Here is a 27,230-nt window from a genome sequence, read left to right as displayed (position 1 = left end):
GTGAATTGTCTTGGAAGTGTGGAAGCTTACTGAACATGTAGGTGTCTTAAAGTTTCAACAAATTTACAGATCAAAGGTGGGAGCTTGGGATCACTAGTCATTGTTCATGGAGATAGTTTAACTTCCATTTCATATCTGTGGCTTGTGAGTAAGAATCAAGCGTGAAGGAATTTGAGTGCTTATTCCTCAGCGAGAGGGAGCTTAGTTGAAGACTGTTTCATCTCGCCTTTGCTGTGGAATAAGATGGTCCATGCACACAGTTACTTTGTACACCTGATACCTGGCTACATGTATGTGTACTGAGGACCTAAATGGTAATTCACTGAAGCAGATAAGGAAGGTGAAAAAATATTGCCATTTAACTTCACTGCTTATAACAATGGCACGTGTATGAAAGATATCTTGGTTTTGCACTTTCTTATTATGACTGATTTGTGACCTTTGCTCCTTGTCTGTACTACTCAATCCTTAAGAGACTGTAGTGAGGCAAACACTTGGGAGTTTAGAAAGGGAAGGATATATGCTAATTTTTTTTTTTGTTAGTTGTCCTCAGATTATGTGCTCAGCAAGCCATAAAACAGTTAAATGCCTCATCTGCAAACAAGTGACAGTTGGCAGAGAAGGAATATGTGGAATGGGATTCAAAAGACTAAAACATAAATGGCAGGACTTATAGGTCTATCAGGTGTTTTGAGGCTGACAATTATCTGTCTGTCCTTTTGTCAATACTCTTAGATCCCAGTTTAGTTGCTTTCTTAAAGTCACGACGCAGTGGTAATGTAGGCCAGAAAAACGAAATAAAAATGGAACAGAACAAACCGGAGGAGTTTGTGGAATCTCTGACTGTGCCTCAACGTGGTGTGGGAACATCACTTTCCATGCAGGAGTCAGGTCTGGAGGAATCTGTAAGGAGGGATGAAAATACGAAAATGGAAATCACAGGTAAGAGACATAGTACATGTTGTTAATGTTCAGAATATAAATGTAAGGTTTTCTTTATGGTGTTTGCATCATCCCAGATCAGAGTTCTGTGGAACTTTGTTAATTATCCAAATTGGAACTTTATCATGATATTTAAAGATTTTTAAGTTCAAGGAAGAGCATTCTTGTTGTTTCTAGCTGAGCTGTAGATTGGAAGGATGATGCACTGCATAATGGAGGTGGTGAGCCATGCGGTGAGAGGTCTTGCTTTATTTTGGAAATTTGTTCTGAGATCACTGGGAGAAAAATGTGTTTTAAAAGTAAGCGTCGTTGCTGTTCTTATTTAGTTGTGTAAACAGGGAAATAGAAGAGCATGATATTCAAGCAGCACTTGCTTCTTAATTATTTCTTTTAACTGGGACAAGATGGGGACAAACAGTTGGTGGGTAGATCTCCTTGAAAAGACTTGCTGTTGTGCTCAGGGGATAGCATGGAGATGACAGCCAATGAAGTAGCTTGTGTAGCACATCTGTCTTAATGTGAGACTGCTCCTGATGGCCCCACTGTTTGACCTGTATTGCACAGCCCATGTAAGCATTTCCAAAGGTTATGATTCTTTCTTTTGTGTGCTATGGGTGGAAGAAGATGCCAACTTATAGAGAGGTCTGCTTTTTCAGGAGAGTTCTACAGAGCTGTTGCATTTTACAACAATGTTCTAATACTCAGTTTTACTATTGATTCTTTTACCTTGTATATTTTGATGATGGAAGAGTGGTAATGTGTCTAAAAGAGTGAAGATGTGGAAGTTTGTTGGCATAAATCTTTATCTTTGCCTTCAAACTGCCAAGAGACCTTAGTGGGTCTCACTTTGATATCAGAACAGCATTCACTGAGGTATGTGTACCTGTGGATCTCCACATGTTATTCACATCTCTTATTTTCCTTACTAAATGACACAAGGAGTCTTTGGGGGCGATTTTACCTCTTGCTTAATTAAATACTTGTAAGTATCGAGTTGCTTCACTTGTGCTAAGGAAGCCTGCACTGATGCTGTCTGCGTTGGATCTGCAGTTTCTATGCTTATGTGAGAAGAAAGCTGCTTTTTTACAGGCAGCTAAGAGCAATCTTTGTGATCTTCATGACAGTCCAAGGAAGAATTTACCCCCTTATGTTTCTCATATTGTTGCTCTGTTCGCGTTTTTTCCTTTTCTTAGTGTTAACATTAGGCTCCCATTCACATCTTCCAGAACACTTGTTTGAAAGAGGCATCTCTCCTTTATTTTCTTCCAATTTCATGTTAAGCTTTCGCTGTCTTTGTCTCTTGATTCTCTCTTCTGATCCATTCTTTGTCTCCCATGCAGTCTGATTAAAGAGGTCTCCAAATCTGCCTTGGATTTTAGCTTGGTGTTTGCAAGACTTAACAAGTGTTTACCACTTTCTTGATGAGAGGGATGAATCTATGTGTATGTGTGTACGAAAGAAAGACAATTGCCTCATACTCAAGAAAACACCTCACTTTTGCTGTTTCTCTGCAGGTTTTTGTTTTTCATGAACTCACATTAATCAAAATAACAGGTTTTAATTCTTTTCCCAGAACAGTTGAGTGCGCTGCGAGTAGCATCAGATTAAGTGACTTTCTTTTACTCACAGGAACAATAGGAGTGGGCTGTTTAACTGTAGAGACTGAACAAAATTGTAGTAGTGCTCTTGGAAAAGCTCAGTGTACAAAGCGTTGTGTGCTGGTAACATCTTTTACTGCCCCTACAAGATTGCAGACAGAAGAAATTGAGTTTTCCCAGAATATTTGAAATAACAAGGGAAGAGTGATCCAGAACACTGTTAGGAAGCCAAGGGAAGCCTTTCTAGCCCCTGAGTTTATGTCTGCAGCCCATCTTGGCCCACAGGAGATGTAAAATCTTAATTTGCTTGTGCTTGGAATTTAACTCAGATGAATAATCCGGCAGAAACAGTTGTTCAGAATTTCCTAAGGGTAAGGAGGATGACACAAAAGAGCAGGACTGCTCAAAAGTCAAACTTGCCTCACTAATGAGATAAAAGGCAACTGTCTCTAATAAAGAAGACAGTAAAGCCTTTATATAGCAACTTCTAATCTTATCAAATAGAAAAGCAAATCCTGGCACCAAGACAAAAGGGAAAGCAAACAAGAAAAGGAAGCAGTTGGTTGGTAGTCCTTAATATAATGCAACCCTGAAAAAGTTCAGTGCAGATTTTGCATCTAAACTGCCAGCTTCTGTTTCTGTAAATGGTTTTCTCAGTAACTGAGCAATCTGCTGATGCCTTGGAATATGTATATGTCTTGTCTTGTTGACAAGATCATAATGCTACAGGCTGATGATAATGTGTGTAATCCTATTCATAGAATGATTATCCAGTTTAGTGATTAATGGAGAAGGAAAAAACAATTTGTTGAATTACAAATGTCAATAGATCTTTTTTTTTTTTTTTCTGTTGATTTCTATTTCCTCTGATTTTGCATCCACCACCTACAGACATTCCACTTTCTTACATATCAGATGCTTTTCTCCTTCAATTAAAATGTGTGTTGAGCCTTTGGCTGAAATTCTGTGCAACAGCTTTCTGGCTCAGGAAGATAACTGTGTGCTTGGTTCCTTGCCTGACTCACTACCACATTGATCATAAGGGTGAAGCTTCATCCTAGAAATGATGAGTGCCCTTTCTGAAAGTTTATCTGCTAATTGGAGGGAAGTAGTAGGTTGGGTTTGGGGCCAGTTATCAGCAGGGAAATCTCTGATGAAAGAAGAGCATCTCAGAGGGACACACTGTTCTTTGCAGGAGAAGACAAGAGCACTAGTATTAACAGCTGCAATACGAATGAATTCTGGTCTTGTTTTGCTCCGGTAGGAGTGATGATTTTGCTTTCCTTGCCCTCAGTTTGTCTGCTTGTATCAATTTGTGTGATTTCTCTTGAGATAGCAAGGACTCTTTAGTTATCTTTTCTCATATCAGCCCGGGACAGTTTGTACTAGCCAGGCATTACCTGTGCTAACATTTAGGTAATCTCTCCTGCCCATTCACTTGTGATATTTTTCCACATGGTGATCTGAGGGCAATTCTTGTGTTGTAAAGCATAAATGTATTGTTTCTCAAATTGTTCTGGTCAAAACTCATCAACAAGTTAAATCAGTCATTTCTTCCTGTAGTGCCCTCACCTCTGAAATTCTTGTTCAGCTGCCCCATTTTCCCACTGAGCTGTTTCTCAGTCAAGCTGTGTCAGTTATTCTCTTATGATTTTTTATTTTTTTTTTCCTCCCAAGTTGATTTTCTCAGGTCTTTAAAAGGAGACACAGTAAGGAGAGTAGTACTGGAAGTGTCACAGAAGTGCGAGTGGTAGCACTGGTGCCCTCCCTTCAGTGTACGTAGGCTGACGTTGTCCTGGCGTCTTTAAAACCAAACTTCATGCCAGGCCAGTAATTCATTCAGCTGTCTTTGTGTTACTACTGTTCTTGATTCCCCTAATGCTCCCCTTCCTGAATGAAGCTCATTTATTTTGCAAAAGTAGGGCTGGTATTATTTTCTGCCCTGGTTCTAATCATTTGGCCTTATTTGTGTCCTGACTTTCATTTGGTTTCACCCTAATTAGCATAGTCTGTGGATTTTGTTACAGTGCTGCATAATTTCTCTTATAGCTCTCACGAAGGATGAAAACAGCTCTAAGTCTTTGATGTTTATGCATCAGTCAGCAGTTCATTTGAAAATTGTTTTCTCCTTATTTTTCATGGATCCTATATTTGATGTAGTCTTTAAACCAAGTGGGTTGGCAAATAGGGAATAGGATTTTCTTCATCTTTGCTTTTGAAGGTAAAGCTGTCATTTTCTCTCCCAAAGATGATGATCTGCCTGTGAAGCCAAGGAAGGAATGGATTCACATGGACAATGTGGAGTTTGAGAAGCTAGAGTGGATGAAAGATTTGCCTTCTCCCCGGCAGAAGAAAACTAAAAAGGTTTAAAAGCAGAAACTGATTTTTTTCTTGTTTGTGAAGCGTCTGGTTTGTGTTTCTCACCAGTGACGATTTTGAAGTTTTCTTAAATAATCCCCTCGTTACTCAATCTGAGAGATTTTGTAAGGCTGAGAAGGGGGCCTAGTGTTCTCCACAGGATGAGATAATATGTGATCACTTAAACTCTATAGGCTAAAGAGAGCTACGAAGTGAGAGTCTGATAACTCACGGATGTGGTGAAACAGGTCTGAAAGCTAAGGAAAATAAGGGGAATAAACTTTTTTTTTTCTTTTTTTTTTTTTTTTTAAAGAATTTGAAATCTGATCTGGGGAGTTTCTCAAATCAATTGCTAGGTGACATCTCAGAAATAGAATTTGATGTGGTGAATAGAGCGCAAGGTAATAAAAATAACATCTCTCTCCCTCCACCACTTTCTTTATGTTAGGGAATGCAAGCTCGATTCAGTTTAAAGGGAGACTTGATTCCTGCAGACGCTGATTTGCCTACTCATCTAGGTCTGCATCACCATGGAGAAGAGGCAGAGGTAGGTGTAATGAAGCAGAAAGGAAAGAGCACACCCATTTCCATTTTCTGTGTTTATTTTGTCAGATTCCTTTTGTGTCAAGGTGTTTTAGTGACAAAAACCTCAAGAAAGTGTAGAAGGATGGTTTTCTTTGGAAACAAGCTCCTGAAGAGAAGTTTAGTGTATTAATTTCTGTTGTTTGTTTTCAGACAGTGCTGTTAAGGCTTTTCTTCTTCAATGCCATTAAAGATCTGGGGTGTTGCAAAAAGAATATACATCTTTTTAAGTCCGGTTTTCTTCCATCACTTCATCTATTGCAGTCTCTTCTGCAATTGGTGCGAAACAGCCAAAAAACTGTGTTGTGATTTATCTCCTGTTATGCACTATTTTACAGCAAATCTTATTTTAAGGGGTCTGTTTTGTCTATAGTTGGTTGTTTGTTGTTTTGTGTTTTGTTTTTTTCCTCCCCCATTTAGAGGGCTGGTTATTCTCTCCAAGAGCTCTTTCATTTGTCTCGCAGCCAGCTTATTCAGCAGAGGACACTGGCTCTACAGGTCTTGGGTCGTATTGTTCAAAAGGTAAGTGGAATTTACTCCTCCCCATAGCTGACATTTCCATTGCAATAGGGTTCAGATTTTCTGATTCTGGTCGTTTGTCTTCTGTTTTATTGCAAATGAACAAAATCACTGGCAGGGTATTTCTTTTTACACCAAAGATCTCGCTGTTAAGAAAAGTTACAGTGTTGTATAGCAAATTGAATTCCAGGATTCTCTGCGGGAAGAAGCTTTGTAGCTTTCAAGTATTGCTCAGCAGCAGTGCTGCAATTTATGTTCCACTGTTTCTTTGGACAGGAGCTATTTTTATGGTGTTACTTCTGTGACAAAAACTCCCATTTGCAATGACCCCTTAGTTCTTGTTGCCTGAGCCAGCTACATGATGTGCTTGTTCTGTAGGTGGTGAGAATGAGCCAGCCTAATCTTAACAGTGAAGGGCATAAAGCAATATGAATATTCCACGCACTTTCCCACCTAACTCTTGGGGGAAGTGCTAATCCTCCAACAGCAGTGGAGGTTTAGATGAAATAACAGCATGATTTTGAGAAGAAAGGTGGGGCGGAACAGGATGAAATCATAAGCAGGGTCCAGACACAAGAAAGTAAGTTTTTCTGCTTAAAAAAATGTAGATGTGCCTCTCTGGAGAATGAGGAGAAGAGAAAATATGAAACAACTTTCTTAAAACCTCGTCTGTGGGAAACAACTGACTTGCCTAAAGCAGCAGTAGCATCATAATGGAACAGCTGTAGACTGCTCATAGACAGTGTCCCACTATTGATCTAAGCAGAAAAGAATTTCTTGCTCTCTAAACCAAATAGGAAATACACAACAAAGTTACAGAAATACCATAGGAATGTGCAATTATTCTCTTAGAACTTTTTTTCTTGGACTGGCCCTTGAGTCATAGAATTTTAAGTGGGGTGAGAAGTTCGTAGCATGCAAAGCAGGGTGGACATCCTGGCAGATTCCAGTCTGTACGCTGTAATTGCATTTGGGGCTATCTGACCTTCCCTCTGCCTATGCAAGAGAGGGAGTATGTAATGCAGAAACAGTTGTTCATCAGTAGGTAATGTTCCCTAGAAAGGCTACCAATTCTGTTATTTATGCTTGAGCTCTTGCCAATTTGTTACCTACTGTATGGGGCAGCACTGGAATTTAGCATATCTGCATCCGTTTGTGATGTCCTAAAGTTATGTAGCATGGAAGTCTCCTAACTAGCATAAACAGCAGGTGGTCAAAATGTGACTGAGCTGCCCAGTTTTATGTTTTATAAGTGGATTTTCCTGCACTGCTGGCACTGTAGGTCTTTGAGGATCTGTGAAGACTTAAGTATTTCTTCTGGCCTTTTATATCACTACTTTGGACTGAATGATACAAAATTTTTCTGTCCCTGTAGATAATTCTGCACTTTCCTTGGAGAATACCAAGCAGAGCAGTTTGTTATGCTGACTGCACAGTGTAGCTGCTTTACAATAGAGCTGGGAAGAGGCAAGCATGCAGAATGTTAAATTGTAGACAGTTGAGGTGAGACAGCTGTAACATTATCTCTGTATGATATACTTTTCAGGCCAGGGCTGGAGAGTTTGCTTCCTCCTTGAAAGGCAGTGTTCTGCGTCTGCTTCTCGATGCTGGATTTCTCTTCCTGCTGCGCTTCTCCCTGGATGATACTGTGGATAATGTCATGGCAGCATCTGTTGGTGCTCTCCGAGCTCTGCTGGTGTCATCTGATGACGAGGTGAGGAAATCATTGCATCCACTGCTTTGGTTTCATTCAGAATCATTTACAGAATCAGAATGAAAAGACGAGGTAAGTAACTGCTAAAAAAGTCTTGCAGGAAGGGTTAGCTTAGTGGTCAGTAGAATGCTATTTCTGTGCTTTGGGACAGACAAAGAACTGTATTATCAGAATTTGAGAGATTCAGCCCTCTTTTCTCCTATTTAAGTTAGCTCTACCTATGATTTAATTTGGTGCAGGCTGTTGTAGGAGTTCTCTTCCATCCTGACACCTTTAAAATGTAGAGCATGTCACTCTTAGTGTATGTGTATGATATAGACATTTTATTCTTAATACCAACTCTTCTGTTGTTGGCTTTTTGCTGTAATTTTTCTGCTTCTGAACAAATTAGTGACTAAGTATTTTCTCTGCTTTTTGTCAGGCCTCACAGTAGTACTAGTCTCTCTCCATCATTATCCATCATCTTTCACGACAGTATAACTATTTTTCCATTCTTACAAATTTCTTCTTGATTCTTCTGTTAGAAGGCTGAAACTTCTTTTGGATCTTCAGAGATACTGGACGCTAAACAGCAAGGTTAAGGAGTCTTCCTGGTTGAGCAGAAACAGGCTATTATGGGCAAAGCAGACTAAGGCCTGTGTTTCAAGTTCCTTTTATGAGGGCTACTCGTGTGTTAAACTGCAATGAGAATGGTGCTAGGAAAGAGTGGATAGATCTCTAGATGCCTATCATGCAGGTCCAGGAATGGGAATAGAGCTAATAAATGTCAAAATCCAGTTTAACTTCTAGAGCCCTTGGTGGTTATTTATTTTTATCTTAAACACTTTTCGATTTAGCTGCATTTCTGTTCCTTGTCTAGTGGATTTAATTCATGTTGCAGTAATTGCTTTTCATGATTTCCCAAGTGTCTGTGGGTCATAGATTAAAGTTACTTCTCTGAAGAAGCATTTCATCCAACCTGTAAATGTTTAGAGAAGCCTTTATTATGTTCCTATTTTCCTGAGTTAGGTGGGAATCTGTAAGGCATCCTGCAATTCAGTGTTCTTGAATTTTTTTTTTTTGGTCTTCTGTTATCTCTGTATGAGAATTGTGTGTGCTTTTACCCTCCTCATAGAAATATCTTGATTGGACTTTCTCGTGGTACCAAGGGATGGCTGCATTCCCATTTGTGCCCAACAATGAGGAAGAAGAAGAGGAAGAAGAAGAAGAAGAATTAACTGGAGCAGAGAAGTCTCAGAATAAAAAGCAAAAGGATGAAAACAAGCCAGATGCAGATGTAGCCCGTTATGATGTTGTAAAGGTAAGCACACAGCTTGGCCTGAAATCTTTCTGGAAAAATTCTGTGTGCAGCGGCTGTGTGTGTGCTGTTGAAATGTGTACTCTTCTATGTGTGCCAGTAGTGTTATGAACAAAAAATACAGCATCTCTTTGGCTGTTGGATGTTATGTTTCTGTCATACATTATCAGTAGTGTAGTTTTATTAACCTCTAAAATTGCTTTGACTTGACCGATGTGATTTCATCATTAAGTATCTCTAATTTCCTCTGGGGAAACTGGCAACGAGCATGCTGATGACCATGATTTGTTGAAAGATTGAATACAGACATGATTTTTGTGTTCACATACTTGAACTAGAGGTGAAACAATTGTAGAGACTATTAAAATGTTTGTGTGCACCATTGTAAAGTTAAGCAAGAGAATTACAGCTGGATAGTAGTAGTAGCTGAATTAGTAGTAGTAGCTGAATTAGACTGGTACAATGACATTCTCTTTGTATTTGATGCAGTGACTACTTAGCATTTCCCTTATATCACTCTTCATGTTGCATCTCTCAGAATGAATTTCACATACGTCAGGGATGTGTAATTTAGCTTCATCATGAGATCTAACAACGGTACTCTTTGCCATCTCAAACTCAACCCTTCTGGAGCCAATGAAGCTCCTGCCTGCTGCTGTCATTGAGGTCTGTGGTCACATCACTTAGTCCATGTATTCAAATGGCAAGTGGTTATAAACTTCACTGGGCAAATGGATTACTGTACTCAGATATCTGGTTTCAGTTAGTGGCTTTGTGATTGCAGATTTGTTCTAATAATTATGCTGTTTAAGAGGCTTAACAAAAGAGGTACATGTAAGAGATGAGGTCTGTTTGTCACTCTGGAAACAGGTACGTGGTCTGAACTCAGAAGAGATTTGGCGAAAAATTCTCCTTTGTTCCAGCTGTTGTGAAATTCTATTTCACACCTGCTAATTGGTTTTTACTCCCAGTTCCACGTACTGGTAAGAATAATATTTAAGCTAGTAGCTGAATTCAGTCAAACAGAGCTTCAGACTTGCCTGGCTGCAACTTTTAAAGGTATCAGTCCTATGAACTCAAGTGTCATGCCTTTTCCCAAAACTAGAAGTGCATAATGCTATCACTAAGATTAATTTCTACTATAGTCACTGATCATGGTCTTCTGCTCTTTGAGCGATACAAAATCACATAATCCATCTGCATCTGTCTTTTGTTACTGCAGAATAGAAGCTGATGGCTGTTCTCCACTTCTGTCAGCTTTCTCCAATGTGACAAGCACTGTCAGGACTAAAGAAAGAGTACTGTGTTCGATGAAGGTGGTAGCTAGCCAAAATGCATAAGAACCCTTTTCAGCCACATTACATTTTAATAGCCCTTTGGAGGAGAGGTATTCCCTGTTACTTGCAGTTTCAAACTCTGAAGAACACAACTATCCAAAAAACTCACTGGTGGTCTGATTCAGAACAAAAGTTCAGATGTTCCTGCTCTGTTGGGCCAACTTTTTGATTGTTTGCTAGCATAATAGCAAATCGACAGAAACTTCTCTCTTCATTTCCCCAGTGGCAATTTTAATAGTTTCTGTCTGCAAAAGATTTAATTGCATCTGCTTTTCCCTTCCCACAACTGCTTCTCAGGGAGCAGTTAAGAGCATAATGAATATATTTTTTTTCCTTTCAGGGCCTTCTGAGGACAAGGATTCATCACCGGCTGAGGTATATCCTTGAGGTGGTACGACCTGTTCCAACAGTTGTCTTGGATATCCTGCACATCCTTACCCACATAGCAAGGCACTCCTCTGAAGCATGCCTCCAGGTAAATTTGTTATTGTACAGGGGGAATGATAGGAAGAGATTTGAAAAAGGGAAGAAAGAAGCAGATGAAGTTATGACAAGGAGATAAGACAAACTTGGGCATTATGTGTGTATGGCTACTGGAATAGTATGCTTTCAGTTATTTATGGTGTCTGCTATTTCTCTGCAGCTGCTTGATTGTCCTCGCTTGATTGACACCATTGTCAGGGAATTTCTGCCTACTCGATGGGATCCTCATGTGGCTGAACCAGGATGTTTGCTCACCAGTCTCCATGGAGTTGCTTGCTCTGCTGCTATGAAGTTCATCAGAGTATTGGCATCTGGAGGCAGAAATGCAACAGCCAGGCTGGTAAGTGATTATCAGAAGAGCTTTTCTGATATCAAACACCATTGTTTTCTGTGCCTTGCTTCCTCACTAATGATGGATAATTAACTGAGGGTGATTAAGCTGAAGAACGTGATTCAGACCTGACCAATACATATGCAACAAGGAGATATGGGGACAGGATTCCTGTTTCAGTCTCACACTGAGGTAAAAGGAAGCAATAGGGCCACTTAAATGAGTAAGAGATTGAAGTATTTGACATAAAGCTTTCAATCTTTCCCTGTAATTGTTTAGGCCGGGCAATAGAAAGCTGGTGAAGATTTGTGTTCTGTGAAGGGAGTAAAGAAAACAGTAAAATTTACTCTTTCAGTGGATACACTGATGAGAAGCAGCAAGCACAAGTTGAAGTACAAGACAGTTAAAAATAGAAATTTACTGCTAAAGTGAAAGTGGTGAAACTCACAAGCAGGTTGCCCAAGGAGGCTGCAGACTTCCCATCTGTGAAGAAATCCAAAACCCTACTGGACCTCACTCTGAGCAACCTGCTCTAAACAGAGAGAACAGCTTGTCTTTAGAGGTCCTTTCTGACAAGCAACTTTTCCGTGACTCTGTGAGCCTTACAATTAGACCTGCTGGTGATTCAAGCACGGTATAGCTCTAAACCACAGTCTCTGTGAGGTTACCACTATAGTTATCTTCTGCCATTTGCAGGAAAACCTCAGAAATCCTTTGGAAGACAGAGTATGAGCTGAAATAAAGAAGCCAAAATAATCCTTGTGAAGAAGATACGTGTATGTGTTCTGAAGGAATTGTTGACAATATTACAATGTGTCTTCTGTTGTATAGCAGTGGGGAAGCTATTTCAGTCTTTACCTTTTTTTTTTCTTTCTGGATGGAGGGAGGTCTATGTAGTGCAGCTGTGCCCTACAGTGATAAGTGGCCAGCAGCAGATGCTTAGAGTGCACATCAGCATGTATTGCTCTGTACTCTCCTGTGACTTCAATGATAGGCAGCTTAGGACTTCATAAGCCAGAGGTCTTATTTGTGTCTTCGTGTTTTATAGCTCTGGTTGAACTTTTCTGCTGTGAATTTGCCTTAACAGCTCAGGTTATTTTTCAGTACTTCCAGCCCCTCTTATCTACTTCTGGACAGGTTTTCCATTACAGAGATAAGTGTGTTCCCTCATATAGGGCATCACACTGGTGCTATAAATAAGTAACATCAATTCAGAGTAGCACCTGTTACAGTGCAGTGTGCACCTCTGAGGTGTTTTGGTTCAGTATTTTAATAGCACCCAATAAATTGCTATGCAAGAAATTGTAGCATTAGCAGGAGAATACTAAGTTGTGCTATAGAATACATAGAATGACGTGCTGATAATAGGTAATGGAATATTTAAAGTTGTAAGTGGTGGTAGGAACGTAATAGAAAATCTCTGAATTTTATTCTCATTTAGATTTTGAGTAGTCCAGGTATTCCAGGCATGCAAACATTGTTTACAAGGTTCCTACCGCTCAGAGTTTGGTTCTGTTTTACTCTCATATGACTTGTTGGAGGCACTTGAACATGGGAATGGAAGATACTAAAAAACAAAATAGCGTAGGAATTTTTCCTAAAAACAGAGTTCTTCCATCTTCCTCCTCAGGAAGTAAATTTATCTTTGCCCTCTGTTCTGTAGGAGGGGTGTCAGAATTCATAGTTTGATTCATCAGCTCCTTTGCTTCTTGTGGGTGTGCAGTGATTTCCCTACGAGATGGCTCCAAAGCATTTGAATTTCAGATTATCTATAATGTGTTCTTGTGTTGGAGAAAGGCATTGTCGGTGCATTTGTTTAGACAGAGCGCACATAAGCTTTTGCATGTGTGGGAGAGGGAAGGAGAAGCTCTTTTCTATGGTTAAGCAAAAATACCCAGTTGTTGGGGAGGATAAAAGTTATTTCTAGAGAACTGCAAATGAGTCATGTCAGGCTTAATTAAATGCTAAAATAACCTCGGAACATTTTGAAAGCACTAAAATTCTATATTTAAAGAAAAACCTAATAGGAAGGAGGTACCTATTTTGTAAAACAAACAGAATTATAGAAAGATTCAGTTTGTATGACCTCTGAAAGCCATCTAATGTAACCTCTTAAGAGGAATGTAAGAATTCATTCAGTGATTTTTATGTACAGTGCTTTTGATAAATCTCAGTGTAATCCTGACTACTTGAGTTCTACTTATATGACTAGTTAAAGAAGAGTAATTTTTGTTTAAAAGTTTAAAAATTCTGCAAGGAGTACCTAAAACAAGAGTTTGGGCGGCCAGGCAAACCTCTGTGGTTCAAGTGTACTTGATCTGTGTGTGGAATGGATGAGATAACACCCAGGCATCTCTTCCAAGGATACCTCCATCTTAATTGCTGTTAATGATTTACTGACCCTTTGTAGTACGCTCCCTAGGACTGAACAAGGTGAAAACAGGTTAGAACAGTGCTAGGGGAGTTTAGAATAAAGTGCAGTAAAATTTGCAGGTTTTTTGGTGTATGAGGTTAATGAGTGTTAATGCATGTGAGTGAAGTCTCTTATTCCTTAGTCGTGTTTTGCTTTTTGTTTACTCATTTTCATTTGTATTACAGCTTAACAAGTTTGAAATGAAGAGCCGGTTAATTCGATTTACAGCTGAAGATCCTCAGGATCTGCTTCTGCCAAGGGAAGAGGCCATGAGACTGAGCACTGAAGCCTTCCGGCTGTGGGCGGTGGCTGCTGGTTATGGTCAGGCCTGTGACCTCTACCGGTACAGTCCAAAGCTGGAGAAGTGGGAATGGTGGGGGTGGAGGGCACAAAAGAGGCATCGTATTCTAGGGGGGTGAATTTGGGATCTCTAGAGTCAGTTGCTACTCCCTTCTTAATTAAAAGGAAAACCTTCTTCTGTGGGGATAGTCACATTGGAACAGATTTTTCAGAAAGACTGGACTCTGCATCCTTGAAGATATTCAAGACCTAACTACACGTGTTCCTAGGCAAACTTGCTTTAGCTGACTAAGCTTGAGCAGGGTGTTGGACTACTTCCAACTTCATATATTTTGTATTTTAAACTGTAGGGATCTCTATCCTGTGCTGGTGAGGATACTGCAGTCCCTGCCCGAGTTGCTCAGCACTAGCCATGAGAAGAACCCCATGTTTGAGTTATCTGTCCAGCGAGCTGCAGCGGTGGTTACTCTGCTGGTACATGTGACACAAACTGCAGGCTGCACAGTGGAGCTGCAGGCCAAGCTGAGCAGGTAGGCTGTCCAACACCTGTTCGGTGCTTCTGAGCAGTTGTCTTATATTCTCTTCAGTTAGGAGACCTAGCTTTACCCATCTCTATTCCTTCATTTCATATGGTGTACCATCCCACATGCGAATCCCTGCATGTGAGGTGTGTTGCTTTTGACACGAGGATAGAAGAGGTAGATTGAAGGCTGGTAGATAGCTGTATGCCTGCTAGCCTGATAAGAGGGAGGGGTAAGAATCTTCATTTAGCAATGCATTCCTGCCAGAATGAACTAGAAAACTCCTGTGACTTTTCCTGCAGGGGGAAAAGAAAATTACCTCTCTGAGGTCAGGCGGAAAGAAACTCTGTGGAGAACAAGGTAGGTCAGGATTAAGAGAAGTGGGCTGTAGGTTTGCTGGTTTTATTGGATGTCAACACAATGGAAGTTGCTGAAAATACAAGTGTGTTTTTTGGTGAGGAAAAAAAAACAACCAACCAAACAAGAAACTCTGGACTAATTTAGTCAAGGCTGGATAATGGGGTAATGTTCAATAAAACCAGAGTTTAGCTAAAGGGAGAGTAATGCAGGTGAAGAAACTTCAGCTTTCAAGCATAGTTTCTCATTTGGCTTTTCTGTCTAAAATGATTTGTTCTAGTCTGTGGGAATGTGCAAAATTGTTTTTCCCCCAGTGGCTGTCATTAGTCATCCATCTTCCATGCTACACGTAGCTAGAAATCTTGCTATTCAAATTATATTTTAGAGAGAATTGTTTTCAAGGCATCCTCACTATCCTGTGTCATTCTTCTGCTGTGTTTCAATAATAGCTGTGAAGACAGTGAACAGATTCCGCCTCCTCCAGTAACATGGAATCAAGTGACAGGCTTACAACCCTTTCTAGAGACCAGCATGAAAAAATTCCTGCAGGTGATATCTTGGACAGAAACTTGGCAAGTTCTTCAGCCTCTGACCACAACTTACATGATCTACCTGGGAGTTTTTTACAGTGCTTGCAGTCAACAGGTAAGGACAGCAAAACATAGGTTGTCTCTTTATGTCACCAGTATCAGCTCCTGTATTACCGCTGAAAACCTGGGGGAAAAAAAAAAAAAAAAAAAAAAAAAAAAAAAAAAAAAAAAAGGCTTTGAAGAACACAGATGAGGACTAGGTTTTGTTTACCATACCTGTTACCTAGGCTGGGTGCTGATCCTTCACACTGGCAATGCCAAATGTCACTGTCTTCATTTCTTCTTCTAGGCTAACAGTCTCAATCAAGGAGTGTGATAGTGCAGTGACTCATTTGATTTACTGCAGAGATACCCAGCATGCAGTAAATATGACCTAATTCAGTTTGGCAGTCCTTCCTCCTCGTGGGCTAAATTGAGTTGCACATTTTTGCATTTGTGATGGTCTGAGATCCTGCATTTGGACAGTTATTGCAATAACCTTGTAGGAAGATTGAACATTCAGGGTCATACCATATGAACTTTGGACAGGAAGCAATAAAGATGAATTTATTTACTGCCCCACCAACACTGGAAGTGAAATTCTGTAACGTGGTCACTGTTGCACTATGTAACCATCTTTTTAACAGAGTGGGATAGTTTTCCTAGACTACTAAGAATTAAGGATAACATTTAGATTTTGCTGACTGATTTCTGGGGACAGCTTTCACCTGGGGGAAAATCAGATTTTCTTACAGCAATGAATATTTCTCTATCAAAGGCAAAGTATAGTGGGAAAGGGGGGGGGAGAAGTGCTAGCCTGTTTGTTCAGTCTGGAATATTGCTTACTAGGGGCATAAAAAATGGGATTTTCTTCAAGTTAAATGAGAATATCAGAATAATATAGGTAGAATGTTAAGAAGTGGGGGTTGTCAACCACATAGAGCAAGTTTACACCTAGGGAATTTTGCTCCCAAAGATCCCATACCTTACTTCCAGCCAAATAAGAGTTCGTTTTGATGCGTTCTAATACTTGAGTATGAGGACACCTTGAGGTGCCAGCTCTCAGCTTCTGTACTTTCAGCAGTTAAGCTGGCTCTAACCTATAGCAGGATTGATATGTATATGATGTGGTGTGTCAAAACAGCATCAAAAGAGAATGTGACTAAATCAGTGTGTATTTTTGCATTCCTCTGTTTTCCCTTGTTTTATGCAGCCATCAGTCAATCCAGTTGACTGCTTAGAGGAATTGGAACGTTTGACATCTGAGGTGCTGCAGCCCCTGCTCAGCCAGCCAGCCATGCGCAGCATGTGGGATTTGCTCAGGTAAAATTATTTCATTGCTTCATTTTTATGCTGTCCTGTATGGTCAGGAGGGCATGAAACACAGTGGTTTCAGTGGCTGGGAATCCACTCACAGCAAAAAAAAATTTCTAATATTCCTAGAATACATCAAAAAGTACAGTTATGCTTTAGGGGATTTTCTCCCTTCCCATTTATTTACCCTTTACATATGTACCTTATATGTGTGATGCTGAAAGCTGGATGAATTACAGTGCAGTAAGGCCCTGTCTACTCCCCTTCTTTGTCCTTTCTCCCCTCACAACAGAAGGCATCTACTGCAGAGGTTCTCCAATTCCTCCTTGCTTACTGATACTGCTGCAGTGCCTGCCTCTCTGCCCCTCTGTGTATATCAATTTCAGATAGGTTTTATTCACTCTTGGCTTTGATTATTTTTAGTTTTCCTGGTTAAAAACAAGAACAAAGCAATGTCAGTTTGAGTCCTTACATCAGTGGGAGTGCGTGTACCATTCACATTCTGTGTATGAACTAGTTTTATAAAATAATATAGGTTCCTGCAGAGCTTCACAAAGGCCTTGAACGCCCCTTCAGGAGAGAAAGGCTGGATACCAAATTGTCCGTTCAGAAATATGGATAATGTAAATTTGGTCTCAGGCTCTGGGCACTGTTCAGCGCTGTGGATATTCCCTCTTTCTGCTCTAGGGGGAGCCTCACTACCACCCTGTGATCCTCTGGAGAGGAGTAAACTGAAAAATTTGACTTGTAGTAAGGGAAACATCCAGTTTCTTCTAAGAATGTCTTATGTAGGGGACACTGGAAATTTCTGATTTGAAGTGGTATTTGAATGCTCACCAGTCTGGCCCATGTTCTGAAGCTTCTAGCACCAAAATTTCTGACACACAAGGCAGCGTTTTTGCAGTGTCAGTTTTAGATATAAGGTGGCTTTTTGGCTTTGCCTGTCTGATTATTTTTAAAATGTCTGAAGTATGTGGGCAGCTTTACTAGCCTGGATTACATATATATGTGGGGAAATGTCTATTTTTTAATCAAGGTCCAGTGCTTTCCAGTGTTTGATATCAGAGATGCATCACTGCATCAATATTTCTGAATATCATGAACAGCACAGCTGAACACTAGAATCTGTGACAGCTCACTGGCATTAGCTTCTGTGACAGTCCTTACTTGACCAACTGTTGATACTGCTTTCTCTTTCACAGTCATTGTGGCTTTCATTTTGCCATAATGTGTGGCATATGTATTTTCAGTAATACAAAATGCTTTTGACCTGATCTCTTTCATTCTGTGTTCACACAGGCCATGTTCTGCTCTGTGCAACCCTCTGTCCTGTTCCCCGGCACCTGAATCTGTCTCCAGCATTATATCATTGAGTTGTACTGGAGGCAAACCTCCTCTGAGCCTAGTTGGCTCCAAGTCACCTTTCCCTTTCCTCACAGCCCTCCTATTTCTCATCGATAGCATCACCCATATTCACAAAGGACTAATCAGCAAGGTGAGAGTATACTTTTTCCCTGTCAGTTCTATGTGAATGATAGCATGCTTGTGAAGATCAGTATTTGTGTCATCCCAGGTTTAAGAGTGATGCTAAGAGGACTATTAAAATAGAACTGCTGTGATTTAATTAAAAAATATCAAAGTACTTTGGAGAGAAATAACCCCATTTTCAGAACAGGTGAGTCTTTAAATTCCCATATCCAGTTCATGCTGGGAAGATGGGATTATAGAGCAGGTGCCAAATAATGATGAGACTGAAAGGATGGAGTTATAAAGGATATTGAGAACAGTTAAACAATTGTTTGGCTAAACTAAAGTGTCAGACAACGAAAGAGGGATGGTTGAAAGATATATAGCAAAGAAAAATGAGATCAAACTAAACAAAAGAATGAGTGCTACATTGGCTGAAAAGGTTTATTCTGTCTGATGTAGATCACAGGTGTGAGCACTGCAGCAGAAAGATATTTCTCAGGACATTTCTGAAAATCTTACAGCAGCCAACAGGAATTCTTAAGGGGAAAGCAAGGGATGGCAGACTTCAGAGAGGACTGTTTTACTTTCCTCAAAGCACTGACTGTGTTAGTAATATTTGTCTCCACTTCTGTTTCTTTTATAGTACAGCTCTGTACTGAGCTTTGAAGGCCTGAAGGATTATCTGCATCAAAGCTGGCAGACTGCGCCGCCCTCTGTAACTCCCGCATCTGCGTGGATGCTGCGCCATGAGTATCATCTGCAGTACTTTGCCTTAGTATTGGCAAGGAAAATGGTATCCTTGTTGATTCTTTGATTTATTTCAGTCCTGGAGTTAACTTCACTTTAGTTTCTTTAACTCTGGCAGCTGGTTTTTGCAACTGTGTTCCACATAACTCATGTGGGTCTGGTCTTCTGCTATCTTGACTGTTATGCCCCTTGTGCAAGTAATATCTTTATGGTTACTGATAGAGGGATTTAGATCTGAAATACTTTGGATGGCAAAATTTTATTTTTGCCTGTCTTTGGGCTAGAATGAGAACAGCTTTTCTAGCAGCGCTCCTGAAAGATGTCCATGTGAATGCTGACAGTTCTTGCAGCCTCTCTTTCCAGCGAGATCTCTCCCTCAGCTGCTTCCCCCCACTCCCCCCTACAATCCTTGCTGATGGCCTTGTTGACAAACAGTGGTTTTATCTATTTCTTTCCTGTGCAGGCAGGCACTTGTCCAGATTACAGCCGTCACGCCTCACTCCATCACTGTGTTGCCATGGCATTGCTGAGCCGTCTGTTGCCAGGGAGCGAGCATCTGGCTTATGAGATCCTGCTGGATCTTGCCTTTAATCCAGAGTTTCTTCCGTAAGCTGTGCTTTTTCTTTTTTGTTTTGTTTTCTTTAGTCTGGTACATGGGAAGACTTAAAAAAGATGAAAAAGCAGATGTTGGCAATGGAACTTTGTCATGTTTTTTGACCTTCAGTAGGGCTTGTATTCAAATTTTAGATGCTTACGGGCACATTCTCAAGACTTGGAGCCTCCTAGTCAGACCAGCAGCTGCAAATTTATCTTGGTTGTATCCATGTTGAGAAATATGGCCGGTTTCTTTTGATCCCCTCAGTGGCAAGAGTCTGGTGATTTCTGGCAGAACTGATTTTCACTAAGGTTCAGCACATACTGCACTATGGTAGCAAGTCTAGGAAACACATGGGATCCTGACCTGTTCTTAAAAATTTACTAAACCTCCCTTTTAACCGTTACTATACAAGTTCTTACACTTTTTTTTTTTCTGATTTGGTTATGATGTTTTCTACCTTGTACTAGAAATAATATGGAGCACCTCAAATGTGAGGCATCCTACATCTGGCCAAGGTGGTAGCAGTTTATTTTGTTTCTCACAGTCAGTTTAAAACTTATCGTGGTGCAGCTCTGTATGAGACTGGACCAGTGTGCTGCAAAAAAATACCATACGTCTCCAGCAAATTTTCCTTTAAAAAGGAAAGCTTCCCTCCATCCTCCTCCTTGCAGATACTTGTTATATGCCATTTTGCAAAAATTTGGCAAGTAGAATGAGATCATGAGAAATGTCTGATCTGAGATGGTGGCACACAACTTTCACAGGCCCTCTGCCTTAAGTTCTGTTTGCTAATCTGTATGGTTCCTTAGTGGGAGTTGCCCTATTGACTCAAGGTGGCCTTAGGCGATGTACAGCATTTCACTTCAGTACTCTGACATCTGTTCTGGTAAGTAGGTTGTCTCCCTGGACGGAATTGCAGCCTCCTCACCAGAGCACTGGCTTTGTGTTGAAGTTTTTCACATAATGCATTTGTGTTGGTAATTCCAAGAGCAGTGCTGTGAATTTCCTGTAGATATCAAGATAGTTGATGCTATGGATGCTTCAGTATTATTATAACTGAATGCTGCAGAAAGTGTTGCAACTGCTGTGAACTGTATTCTTTCTGATCCAGGGAGATCATAGAATTCAATTTTTGTGTTGTTTTTTTGTTGTTGCTGCTGTTTATTTGGTGTGTGTGTGTTTGGGATTTCCTTGACTGACGTTTGCTTTTATCTTACAGTGAAGGGAAAACCGGAGGGCCAGAAGCAGCTGACTTTTCTGATATCTTGCATCTGGGTACCAGCGCCAAACTGTCACAGCCTGGCTCTGCAGCAGCATCTTCTTCAAAGCCTACTCGTGGTGCCCTGCTGAGAGAATCATACCAGAATCTGCCTGCTATCCGCTCCTGCTACCTCTCTCATTTTGTTCACTTGCAGCCTGCCCTTGTGCGTTCCCAAGCATCCTACCAAGGACGTAATTACCTCATCCAATCAATGCTGCTTCCTGAAGTCAGAGGGCCCATTCTGCCTTCAGACTGGCCGTTCTTTCCACTTATCAGCCTCTACAACAAAGTGACTAATGCAGAGACACGTGGGGCTGTGCTGAACTCTCTCCCACTTGATCTAGTCAACACTGTGACATGGAACCTTCAGTGGATCTTGTTGCTGGAAACTTGGCGTCCTAAAACCCTTCAGAGCATCCCTACTGCTGCCAAACTTGCACGACTTATGTGCATTTTCCTCACAGGTGGTGATCTCTTTCTAGAAGCACCGATCCACTGTTACACGGCTGCACTTCTTTCTGTGTATTGCCAGCCCAAGGCTCTGGACTCCCTGAACTTGGATGCTCCGCTCCCCGGTTTGGCGTCTTTCCATGATCTTTATATAAGTCTGCTGGAGCAGTTTGAAGGTGTCTCCTTTGGAGATCCACTCTTTGGAGTCTTCGTTCTTCTACCTCTGCAGAGGCGTTTCAGTGTTCATCTACGTCTCTCTGTTTTTGGGGAGCACACAAGTATCCTGCGGGCACTGGGAGTGCCACTCCAGCAGGTAATCACACTTCATGGTTCTTACCTGCACATTTCTGAGATACTGGGCTCTTGCCTGTGTTTCTTCAACCCTGTTTTGGTCATACTTCCAGCACTACTCCTACTTTATTTCTCAGTATCCAGTAGAATACTCATTCGTCATTTTAAGTCTGGAGAATAGTGTCCTGTTCCTGTCAATTGCCATTGTTAAAGAATCCTTTCAAGAAAGTTTTGAGAGCTGATAATATGTGTAATGTGGAAGGTGGGAGCATGAGATAGTTCAGTCTACAGTGGACAATGTCCCATGTCCTTCTTGGTATAGTGGCTGAGAAGCTCCTAATCTATGGCTTCTAAGCAAGAAGGACTAATTTGCACCCCATACTCTTCTTGCATGAGCTACCTTTCCCTTAGCTCTTTTCTCAGCCTGGTGAGAATCTGTTCCTATACAGTGCATGGGCAAACACATTTTTCCTTTAAGACCATGTTTACAGTTGGCTGTACTGGAGTTGTGCTTGATTGGGTCACTAAGTGACAAAGTTTTATCTGTGAAGTGCAGGAGTGCATTTCTTTTGAATGAACAGAGCAAAAAAGATTGAATTTGGCTGGCTTTAAGTTCTTTGTCACTTGCAAAATAACAGATGATGCCTGGTCTAGCCTAAAGTTTGCTAATACAAATACAATACAAATTCTATGGCCTGCTTTTGTTGATAAGCTCTCTGTACTCACGGTGCTTCCAGTAGCCTTTTCCTATGTTTGTTCCAGTTTCATAAGTGTAGGAGTGAAATCACTTTATGGGGGGGTTGTTCTTTTTTCTTTTGTTTTGTCTTAAGATATATTTAACATACCTTAGTGGGTACTACAGACTTTAGTAGTTGCCCTTGTAGCCAAAGATTAAAGTTCAGCATAGATGCTGTGTTTGCACTGAAGTCTGTTGTTGAACTGAGTAGAATCAATGATTTTCTTTTGTCTTGTAAATAAATTGTTTCAGAGTGATATACGTAACATTAGACCCAGAGAACTCATGAAAATAGAGAAGTAGAAAACTTGGACTTCTGGACAATGGAGAAGTGAACAAAACTAAGTTGTTATTAAAAGCTACTCTAGCCTATTTTTCAAAGCTAGACAGTGAAGTCAGAAAAGGTTGGAAGCTTAATTTAACAGCAGCATTAACTCTGGCATATATGTCTGCTCTCCTTTTCTTGCTAAATGCGTACACCATTGTAAGTCTCTCTGATACATTAGCAGAAAATATAGTGCTGCTGAAAGCACTTTGTCTTTTCACTTTGAAACACCTTTTCCTACCTGTGCCAAAAAGCAAGTACCATCACCTGACTGCTAAAACACTTCTTCATAAAGCTGAAGAGATAGAGATCTTGAGGACACTTTGCCAAAGGCGTGTCACATCAGTCAGCATGGGCAGTTATGGTCCTGCTCCAGATGGGGATTGTGCCACTGAAATGTATTGTGTTGTATGGCAGCATGTGCCTTAATAACTGGGGAAAACCTCACCACTTAGATTCTGCCACAGAAGGTAATTTTGCCTTTTGGGTGGGTTTCTTGCAGTTTCCTGTGCCTCTCGAGCGATACACTTCCCCTCCTGAGGATAACTTGAACCTCCTGAGACATTATTTCCGAGCACTGGTCACGGGTGTGCTGCGCAACACCTGGTGCCCTGTTCTTTATGTCGTGGCCGTGGCTCATGTGAACAGCTTTATTTTCTCCCAGGACAGCACAACTCAGGTGGGTAAGGAATGTCAGTGCCGCAGGGTTGGGAGCTTTGGGTTTTGCACCTGGTATTGCCCAGCTTTCATTGTGCTTTTTTGATGAATCACCCACTTTGAACTTGAAAACAAAGACTGTAAGTGTTTGTAGAGCACTGTGCAGTTGTCTGAGATCTGAAATTTGGAATCCACACAGGGGACAGTAGACAGCCACTGTTGTTTGTAATATCCTAAGAAGCTTGCACTAATCATAGCCAACCCTACAGAAACAGAATCTAAGTTAGCAGCTGTGGGTGAATGTACAAAAGGAAAGAACAAAGCATGTGTAATGAAACTGCTGACCACGCAGATATAGTCTGTAATAGTCTTAGCTTCTGCCAGGGACAGTCTGAAGATATGGAGTACTTTTTCCTTTCACCTTCTTTGAATAACTCACTGCCTGAGTTAGCCAAGCAGGAGCCCTACCATGGCCTCAGATCTCCAGCACTGGCTCATCCTGCTAACTCTTTCCTCCCCTGATCTACAATTCTACCTGACTGTTGAGATGTCAATTAGATTTTCAGGTCAAGGGAAGGAGGAGTGGGAAGGACCCAAGTGGTTGTCACTTTCAGATTTTTTTGATAGAACAAGCTGCTCTTTGGACCATCATCTTAATAAGTGTAGCATTGTTCTAGAGCGCTGTATGGCCTGTGGTCAGACATGGCATTGTGCCATATTAATTGAAGTATATGCTTTGCTCTTAGGAGGCTGATGCTGCTCGGAAAAGCATGCTGCGAAAGACTTGGCTCTTGGTGGATGAGGTAAGATCTGTAAGGATCAATGTGCACCACTGAGGCATGGCACTCTTACACATTTGCATTTTGGCTTTTGAAATTTTTGTTTATCTACATTGCTAACTTGAGAATGAGGAGATTAACAGGATTTTAACATGCAGTAACTACCAGTAGTGTTATCTAGTTCTTGTCATGATTAAACTCAGCACACTGAGCCCCCTGGAACATAGATTAATGATTCTATGAATTTCTTGTACTCTATTTCCATGCTTCTTGAAGGGAATTTCTTGTACTCTATTTCCATGCTTCCTGAAGGGAACTTACTCCCAGGAGGGGAGTAAACTCTTCGAAAGGGCTGATAATAGCAGGACTAGGGGAAATGGTTTTAAGTTGAAGGAGGGAAGATTTAGGTTGGATGTTAGGGGAAAGTTCTTTACTAGAAGGGTGGTTAGGTCCTGGAACAGGCTGCCCAGTGTGGTTGTGGATGCCCCGTCCTTGGAGGTGTTCAAGACCAGGTTGGACGGGGCCCTGGGCAACCTGATCTAGTAAATGTGTATGTTTGGTGGCCCTGCTAGGCAGGGGGGTTGGAGCTGCATGATCCTTGAGGTCCCTTCCAACCCGGGTAATTCTGTGATTCTGTGATTCTTGCCTGAGCAGTGTTCTTTCTGCATAGTGATAGGTCCTAGAGGGCTAGTTCTAGCACATCTATGGATAGGCAGCCAGCATGGGTCTCCCTTACCATTTAATCAGATGCTTCCCCCACAAAAGAACAAAACAGATATTAAGTTTCTACATTTCACCTTTTCATCCTGCCTTACTATACCAGATCTTGCCAAAGTTTGTCATTTGTGTAACAGAGCTGTGTAATTTTGCCCTTTATGTTTACTGTTTCAGTCCGTTGTTATAAGTTCCCACTCAAAATCCTATTTGGGCTTCTTGCAAGGGACCATTGAGAGAAACTGTTGAGGAGAGAGTTCAGAAAAGGAAAACTCATGCAAATCAAAAGGCCCTCTTGGAAGAAACTGACTTTTTGTAGCTTTTCTGTTGAAGGTGTTGCAGTTAAATATGTTGGATGTGGTAGCCGTATTGTCTATCAGGTTTACTTTGTTGTGTCAGAAGTAGGAGAAAAGATTAGATTTGTACTCTTAAGACACATCTAATAGCTGCTGTTTCTCTCTTCAGACCTTGAAAAAGCACCTTCTCTACTACAGACTGCTGAATGCAGAGAGTCCTTTGGGCTTTGACCTTTATGAGCAACTCCCTCCTATACGACTGAAGTACCTCCAGATGGTGATGCAAAAAGAAAATAAGGAGAATGCACCAGTGCTTGTCTCCTAACCAAACGCTCATAGAAGAGTACAGCTAGGGGGAACAACAGAAGAACATTGTGCTTCGTGATGAAAATACGCATGTTTCAGATTGCTACCGTGTCTGTATTTGACACTCTTGGTGTCTCTACAAAGTGAAGCACTGATGATAGAGGGCTCCCAGCCCTACTGCACAGCACAGATCTTATCAAGACATGGCAATATGTGTGTGGTCTCTTTATTATGAGCTCCAGAGCATTTACCAGAATTCTCTTTGATGGTTCTGCTTCATCCTGGAGGAGGTGATGATGTGTCTGAGAGGCACTGGACTGATGAATAAACAAAAAGAACTGGAAAAAAACGTACAAACAACATTTCATTAATCCCAGCGGGAGATTGTGAATTCCTAGGATGATGTTTTGTTGGGTTTGTTTTTGTTTAATTTTGGTTCTCCGGGATCTTTCTTGATTGTATTCTGTGCACATTAGTAGTCACAGATTTGTTGTGTCCTGCCTCTAACAAACAACAGATCCTGATGCAGTGGTATGAACACTAGTCATTCTACCTTGGTTGTCTTTTGGGTAGCCCCTAAACTGCTTTCTTTTCTCCCTTATTTAGTTATACATATAACAAGATCAGAAATAATTTTGTTGTAGGCAGAATATTAATCATTCCCCATTAGAGGGGAAAAAAAAATCCGGTTGTTTAACTAAAAGGTGCATTGTTTACCTTCTAAGGAAAGGGGAATGTAATTTAAATTATGAAGCAGAGTTCCAAAGTTAAGATCTTCTTATTTTTTCTTAATAAAAAGCTTATTTGATCCCAGTTTTACATCCAGACTCAGTACTGCAGCCTCAAACACGATGGCTACAAATGTGGTGCCCTAAAAGTCTCATCACATGTGCCAAGTCAAGCCCAGAATTTACTCTTTAGGTGTAAGCTCAGTGAGGTGGATGTTGCATTTATACCCAGTCATTCTTGTAGAACTACAATCAGTCTGGCAGGCTTTTGTTTGGAGAACTTCTACGAACAAAGCTGGTTATTTCTTTCCTGTTGTTATTATGAATAAATTCCTCTGGGAGGTGTATGGTGCTGCCCAGCCTAAAGGCTTCACATTCTCTCTACTTAACAGACAATTTTCTAATTCTACCAGTACCCCCTGAGGTTAGAAGATAAGTTTCACCTTTTTGGTCCCCTTATTTCAGACAGGACACAGGTGGAATTGATGCGTCATTTTAATATTTTTTTTTTCACGATTGCTATTTTTTCTATTGCAGTTTTTTGTCTGCTAATAGCATGTAATGTAATAAAGCACCACGTGGTCATCTGTGGCTTTTACTGTTAAATTATTTTAAAGATATTTGATGTGATTAAAAGTTCAACTGAAGGCATGCAAGTTTTTATTTTAGATGGTTAAAGTCTGAGCAGCTGTCTTGGGAGAGCAACGCACAGTACAATTTAAGGACTCCTGGATGCCCATTTAAGAACTGCCATCAGCAAGGTCTTGGTCTTTTGCTCTTCTGACCTCCAGATTTTAAAAACCTCTTCCAGTCCTTTGTGAAGTTGAGTTTTGAACTGTACATGGGTGTAAATAAACATTTTGATAGTTGTGCAGTCTTTGTGGAAGAGTGAGAATGCTCATCTCTTTATTTAAACCTCTCGAGTTTCATAGCTCTGTTTGCAGTTTATCAATACATTTGGAGTGCCGCATGCTGTGAGGTGTAGTGAGTCAGTGTACATGAGGAGGAATGGATCGGGTTTTGGAAGGTCCTCTCTCATTCCCAGATGCTCCTCAAGCCATCAATGTATGCCCACAAAATAATTCCATCTTGTGACAGGATTCTGCAGGATGCATCAAAAATGGAAGGAAGGGATCCCAAACAGTTCTGTTGACATGCTTATTTGCAGAGCATTTCAAGCATGTTCCATCTTAGCCATAAGCCTTCAAAACTTTGGCAGTGACTAACACAGTACAGC

At 40.8% G+C, this 27,230-nt stretch overlaps 1 protein-coding gene across 4 annotated transcripts in view; it reads left to right on the top strand.

Moving 5' to 3' along the window:
• Positions 1-26,885, top strand: part of RPAP1 (RNA polymerase II associated protein 1) — a 36,952-nt gene extending 10,067 nt beyond the window's left edge. For 2 of the 4 annotated variants that reach the window (XM_015864531.3, XM_032444909.2), the window contains exons 7-25: positions 736-942; positions 4,789-4,904; positions 5,347-5,445; positions 5,901-6,002; positions 7,546-7,713; positions 8,828-9,013; positions 10,688-10,822; positions 10,991-11,170; positions 13,760-13,917; positions 14,225-14,404; positions 15,202-15,397; positions 16,535-16,644; positions 17,935-18,130; positions 18,749-18,898; positions 19,316-19,458; positions 20,670-21,474; positions 23,016-23,192; positions 23,917-23,973; positions 25,129-26,885. In XM_015864531.3, coding sequence (XP_015720017.2) covers positions 736-942; positions 4,789-4,904; positions 5,347-5,445; positions 5,901-6,002; positions 7,546-7,713; positions 8,828-9,013; positions 10,688-10,822; positions 10,991-11,170; positions 13,760-13,917; positions 14,225-14,404; positions 15,202-15,397; positions 16,535-16,644; positions 17,935-18,130; positions 18,749-18,898; positions 19,316-19,458; positions 20,670-21,474; positions 23,016-23,192; positions 23,917-23,973; positions 25,129-25,284 — 3,521 coding nt within the window. In that variant the 3' untranslated portion in view covers positions 25,285-26,885. Of the gene's footprint in view, positions 1-735; positions 943-4,788; positions 4,905-5,346; positions 5,446-5,900; positions 6,003-7,545; positions 7,714-8,827; positions 9,014-10,687; positions 10,823-10,990; positions 11,171-13,759; positions 13,918-14,224; positions 14,405-14,697; positions 14,756-15,201; positions 15,398-16,534; positions 16,645-17,934; positions 18,131-18,748; positions 18,899-19,315; positions 19,459-20,669; positions 21,475-23,015; positions 23,193-23,916; positions 23,974-25,128 lie in introns of all 4 variants that reach the window. The other 2 variants (XR_014947148.1, XM_085550281.1) reach the window with 2 other exon arrangements.
• Positions 26,886-27,230: the final 345 nt, after the last annotated feature.

This window comes from Coturnix japonica, chromosome 5 (assembly GCF_054131305.1).
Source record: "Coturnix japonica strain WE chromosome 5, WE-NBRP24, whole genome shotgun sequence".
NCBI lineage: Eukaryota > Metazoa > Chordata > Aves > Galliformes > Phasianidae > Coturnix > Coturnix japonica.
The sequence above is the reverse complement of the archived record's forward strand: the minus strand, read 5'-3'. Positions and strand labels throughout refer to the sequence as shown.